The sequence below is a fragment of the Drosophila mauritiana genome, chromosome X (assembly GCF_004382145.1).
Source record: "Drosophila mauritiana strain mau12 chromosome X, ASM438214v1, whole genome shotgun sequence".
Taxonomy (NCBI): Eukaryota; Metazoa; Arthropoda; class Insecta; order Diptera; family Drosophilidae; genus Drosophila; species Drosophila mauritiana.
The window spans coordinates 984,990-990,850 of NC_046672.1; the positions used below are offsets into that span (position 1 = coordinate 984,990).

General features: G+C 44.4%; 1 protein-coding gene across 1 annotated transcript; it reads left to right on the plus strand.

Moving 5' to 3' along the window:
- Positions 1–3,905: 3,905 nt before the first annotated feature.
- On the plus strand, positions 3,906–5,314 carry LOC117146487. The gene has a single exon (XM_033312727.1). It carries the CDS (start codon positions 4,500–4,502, stop codon positions 4,863–4,865), a length of 366 nt encoding a protein of 121 aa, XP_033168618.1. The 5' UTR covers positions 3,906–4,499; the 3' UTR covers positions 4,866–5,314.
- The last annotated feature ends 547 nt before the right edge of the window (positions 5,315–5,861 follow it).

Genomic DNA, 5,861 nt, shown 5'->3' on the forward strand with positions numbered 1-5,861 from the left:
ACATTTCAGCCATTCTTAGACACTTTGTAATTTCCTTACGTTTTCGATATTTTAAGCTGCGTCTGCATGACTTCTCCACTTGGTTTTGGTTCGGATTTGGACTCCAGCGGGGGATGATCCAAGTTGTCTTTGCCTTGTCCCCTAACCCTTAAATGGTTGCCCACTGGCACACGGACATGACAATTGTAAGCAGCGGTGTGTGCGTTTGTGTCTTGTGTGGGTGTGAGTGTGTGTGTGGGGTGTTCGTTTAAATGTGGCTTTGTGTGCGTGCCAGCGAGTGTGTCTGTGTGGCGCGTGTTTGTGTTTCTAAGTTCGTTTGCTGCTGCTTCTGTTTCTTTGCACTTAGAAAAAGGGAAAATTCCTTTACTTCTCGAAGATAAATACCTTCTATTATCAGCACAAAAGTTTTTACCGCTCAAAATTTTTCATAAGTTCCTCAGCGCAGGCAAAAATGCGCCTCTTTGAAACTCAAAATGGCCGAAATGTGCATCGGAGTTCCCTTAGACATCCTATAAGTGACCAGCACTTCGAGGCTCATTGCAATCGAAGATGGTTTCCATATTCGCTCGCATCACATCTAAGACTTCACTGCCCACTGATGGATGCCCCAAGTTGACTGCCTTAGGTTAGCATATTCGGGGCGGAACCGCTTTGAAAAACTCTTTAGCCTACAAGTTAGCTTGTCAATTTTCTGGCAATTTTAAGAACATTTTTGCTGAGCGTACTCCTACTACTCCTACGCGGCGTTAAAGTTTTTGCGGTAATGGCGCTCTGGGACGTCGACGGTTGGACTGATGGTCTGTCAAGGGAGGGGTAGGGAAAGGGGGCGAGGGTGGCACGGAGGGATTGTGCCCGGCAACGCGCCGTCCCGCATCCACAGCTCCAGGAGGAGAAACAGCAGCCCATTAGGCGAGTGCGTATTACTTATGTAGCCTGTTAACTTGCCTCTCGATTGTTTGCCCTCGCCCCCCTCCCCGCAAGGACTAGAAATGTACGTTTTTTTCCTTTCGCCGGCTTTCTCTGGCGCCCCTCGTTATCCCCCGCTCGTGGAATAATTTTAATTGAAATTACGAAAAGGCGAAATTGCGCGCCGCCCCAAAAACCAGCAGGCATATCTATGAATTTCTATATGTATGCATGCCGGACTAGTCTGGGATAGACTCTCGCCTGAATTATCATTTTAAATCATTTTGTGTGCGACCACAAAAGTATGCAAATAAAATGCCGCGATACATTTGTGGGCCATTTACAGGGTACCACAAAATGGGAGTGACCAGCATATAAGCCACCAAAATCCGCTCATGGCGCCGACTGCATATTTGTTTTGGCGACAGAAGGGCAAACAATTCAGTTCCCACATTCGCATTGGAGGTTGAATGCCGTTGCTTTAAAACACTCGCGAAATTCGAGACTCCCTTTGGGTTTTGTTACTCTCTTCTCTCACTCTCTTTTTCGGCAGCAAAAAATGACAGAATTATTATTTCCTGTTTTGGTTTAATTAAAACATTAAAGAATATACTCGTATATCTAGCATGTTTATTTTTGAAGCTATTCTCCAGTCTCTCCTCTTCGTCGGGTCCTTTTTTCAAGAATGCCATGGTTCCGTCGAGTGTCCGCAAGTCCATCTGTCCGTCCGTTTGTCTGCGCTGCTCCATCTTGCGCTTTGTTTTTATACGGCCGCTTTGTTTTGCTCCTTTTATGAAAATTATTTCGTGCATTCTGGCCTATAAAGCGAGTGGAGCCGTAAAAAGCGGCACTCGGAATGAAAATCGCTTGGCAGCTAGACCAGGGATCCTTCGTTTTACAGATGGTGGGGCTGCGGGAGGACGCAAAATGAACAACTCGAAACTGAATAGAAAAAATGTATCACAAAATGGAGAGATAAAAATAAAATTAGTTTTAATAAAGTCAAAAAGCCACAGGAAGCGTACTGCTGGGAGAGATGCCACAATGGAAGTTAAATTTGAAAAGCAAATGAAACAGTGTGTGCAGAGCAGGGGAATCGAATTAAATGTGGGCGATGGAAAACACACACACACAGAAATTAAAGCAGAAAAACTAGGAAAAATGGGGAGGCCTCCGAGAAATTAGACCAGAGTGGCCAGAAGTAAGAACCGGCAAACGAGCTCCGAAAAGTGTCACACCTTAAAGATTCCTCGCAAAAGTCGCCCAATCGATAAGGCAGATAAAACTCAAGAATACGATTGTACGATTTTCCTCGACGTGTTTGCAGCGAGAAATCTGGTTGTGGGCCCCGAAACACACGGTATCGGTGAAAGTGCTTTGATCTTAGCTGGCCATTCCATGTTAAAGCAACTCTTTATCACATCCCATTGATTGTCTGGCTGCCAAAGTGAATGACCGACTTTGTGCGGGCGTGAGTTAGTGGATGGGACTAACTAACCGAAGCGAAGCCTCTGTGGACCCTCTTGTTCACATATTTGTATATAACTAACTAGCTAGGCACACACCGCCGCGCACATCAAGTCCGTGGAGTGCTCCACAAATAAGAAGGGAGCCAGCCATTCCGTTAAGCGTTCTTGTTTCGTTCCGCCGCTGAGCTCTCTGTTCTAAGGCTCCTCGCTCCCAGCCCATCGCAGGACCTCGGCCCTGCACTCGAAAAATCTTGGCAGATATCATAACTGGAGTAACTTATTCTGGAGTATTGTACTTCAATCGATACGCCACTGGGACAATAAAAATGAAGTGCCAAACAGAAACTGATGCACTAACCACAAACCAAAACGAAATACTCCCGCAGGCAATTACTTACTCACTGGTCGGTCGCTGGACCAGTTACAGTGTTTTCTGAAAGTGTATGAAATATTTACCATTTTTTGGCTTTTCCCGTTTTGGTTCCTGTTTACAAAGCTTGTTTACATGCGTGTGTGCGTATGCTTAGTTACTCCCCATACGTATGCTGGCAATTTTCTAAGACAGCACCATCATCGTCACCATTTGACAAGGCCCGAGGAGTCGGAGCGCGGATCTGCATCATGGAGATGTCAGGCGGAAGAGTTGAGTTATACTAATAAGACACAACTGCCACAAGCAGCTCGAAAAGTCCAGGAACACCAAGGGAAATCCGCCGTCCAGGAAAAAGACAGTCCACATCATCGCCCGCCCAGTCGAGTGTTGAAAGCCGAGTGCACGCGGCGAAATCTCTAAAACGAACCATTTTATAAAACATCCGGCCTGAAATGGATTCAAATTGATTAGAATATTTCCACGAATAAGGTCCGTTAGGTTAATTGTTTCTGCTAATTTCAACACGAAATTGTTCTACAGTGCGGCAATCGAATGCTTGCCTCGCTGAGCACTTTGAAAAATGACTCGAAACGGAGGGCAGAGCCCTAGTTCGTTAGGTGCCTAGCAGCCATATTTTCGCTCAGTGCAGCGCTGAATGGGTGCTTGGCATTTATGGAGTGACTGCTCTGGAAAAAGCTTTGTGCAACAATGGACCAAGTCCGCAAACTGGGGGCGAGGATCGAAAGGAGTTGCCGCAGTCCTGGCCACTTTGACTGCAGCACAAGCTGCTCCAGCGATTGTTGGCGGACTTAACGCAGTTCGCTTTATGGCACGCCAGTTGACTGCCGGAGTCAGGTTTCTGCCTTATCCGCTGTCGCTGCTGCACGGAGAGAAATAGCGAATGCAGATTAAAACTCCTTCGGCTTGAATCACGCACAGCTAAATCACTGCGCCCTCTGCGGCCTTTTCTCCTCTAACAACAACTGATGCCCATAGTTCGAAAAACAATATTTTGTCGGAAAATACTTATACGAAAAGCCTGTTACTGCCTGATTCGGATGCCACTGCAATTATTTCCCAGTGCAATAGTTAATGCGAGTTCCGTGGCCCAAGACGCCGAGGCGATAGCGATGGCGATGGCGAATCGGATTGGATTGGATCTGAAATGCAATGCTTAAGCTGAAACGGCTCTCGGTGGGCACTTCGCTCCTCGCCCAGTCCTCGCCGTCAGATGCAGTTAAGTATACAATTATTAATAGCTGCACTTCTAGTGCCCTGAACCCATTCACCTCTCAAAAATGAATGTAAGGCGATTTGACCCTTAAACCCGATCTGGTCAAGAAACAGTTTCTGTGAGAATGCACAAGCCGATTCGAAAGCTACAGATACTTTTCGATTGTTACCCTTCTGGATAAACCCAATATGTAAAAGTCTTGAAAGCTGAACGGTTTTGTTTCTAATTGTCTTGGAAATATTTCAACTAAAACCAAGGATGGAGAACATCATTTAAGACTGGCTAGAGTTGCCACCAAATATAATTCCTGGGGCCTGTGTGAATTATATACCAGCCATAGACTACCCCACTATTAGTTTAGTAGAGTAGTTTTCTTCTTTGTGTTTTCTGGTAACACTTGCAAAGGTCAAGTTTTGGACAGTCATCCTCAAAAGCAAGAAAAAAGGAACACATTGAAAAGGATAATCTGGATAATCATTCAGCTAATTTTTGCTCAAAGGTAAAAGAAAAAAATAAAATGATTAGAAACGATATCGCGGGAATTGAACTCACCAGTGGACCGACTGGTCTGAGGAGCAGGATCATTGTGCGAAACCTACCAGATTGCACTCGCCATGAGTTGGCTTACCTCTGCATTCCCTTTGGCCGTATCCTTGGCTCGCTGATCGTCAATAAGCAAGGATTTATCCAGTTTTCTAGTGAGAGCGAGGCCACGCGCGCCATAAACGCGCTCGACAAACTTGTCTTCAGATCGAAGATTCTCCACGTCTCGAACGCCAGTTTTCGTTCCATCGAAAGGAATCAGGAAAGAATGCAAATTTTGTCTGATGAGAATGAAGATGTACAGGAGAGCGAGAATGAGTACTATGAGGAGGAGTTCTAGGATGACAATGACGGACGGGGTACCATGCAGGAATTGTGCACACGCAAGAGGAAGAGACATACGAACGGCAAAAACACGAAGCAAAGGGTGAAGAGTCCGAACACGTGCTCATATGTCGCCAAACAACACAAATCACTGGAAGAAGAAGAATCTCTACACGAAGAGCACAAGAAGAACAGAAGAAACAACACACCAACATATTTCAACTCCTATACTTATACACGTCCGAAATATGCTCTGCAATAAACTGGAAGCATTTCCTGGTCAAAATATTCGAAGTAGTTTTTCTTGGGGTGTTGGCAACAAGGGAAAAATGCAAATATTATATCATGCTAATTTCTATGAGCACTTTTCAATTAAGTGTAACAAAAGACACTAGAATAACAAGATGTGTAACGCCATACAATTTTTTGGCACGCAATTTTTGGGCCGTGGCTCTAGAGGTGGCTCCAGGCTCTCTCGAGTTTTTGTTCGAGAGAGAAAGAGCGGAAAGCGCTACAGCAAACAGCTCCTTTCTACGCATACAGTGATAGCAGACAACTGTATGTGTGCACACGTATGCTCATGCATTGTAAATTTGACAAAATATGCCCTTCACCTTAGAAGTTCGTTGACTTTAAATCCATATTATTTTTAATAAATTGGCACCATGTGAAAAATTCTTGTTTTGCCTTAACGTTATTATTATTTAAATAAAGCTTAGAAATAGTAACAGCCGAATCTATGTACATCACAAAATAAATTTCGAAAATGACTTTATATTAGAATACTTGTCATTAGGGTATTCAGCTTGCGACGTGAAAAAAAATTAATAGGGCAGTGATTGTTGAGTGCTTGTGTCCGCACTTCGTGCCTCGGACTTCGGGAAATTAAATTTTTAATTAAATTATTTTTTAATATTTGCAAAATACACATTCACCAAAAAAGTGGCTGCATAGTGCCAAACCAATGTATGGCCGTTACGCATCTTGTTATTCTAGTGTCTTTGGTGTAACC

Coding starts and splice junctions, on each gene's coding strand:
- LOC117146487 (XM_033312727.1), top strand. CDS start 4,500: ATGATTAGAAACGATATCGCGGGAATTGAACTCACCAGTGGACCGACT.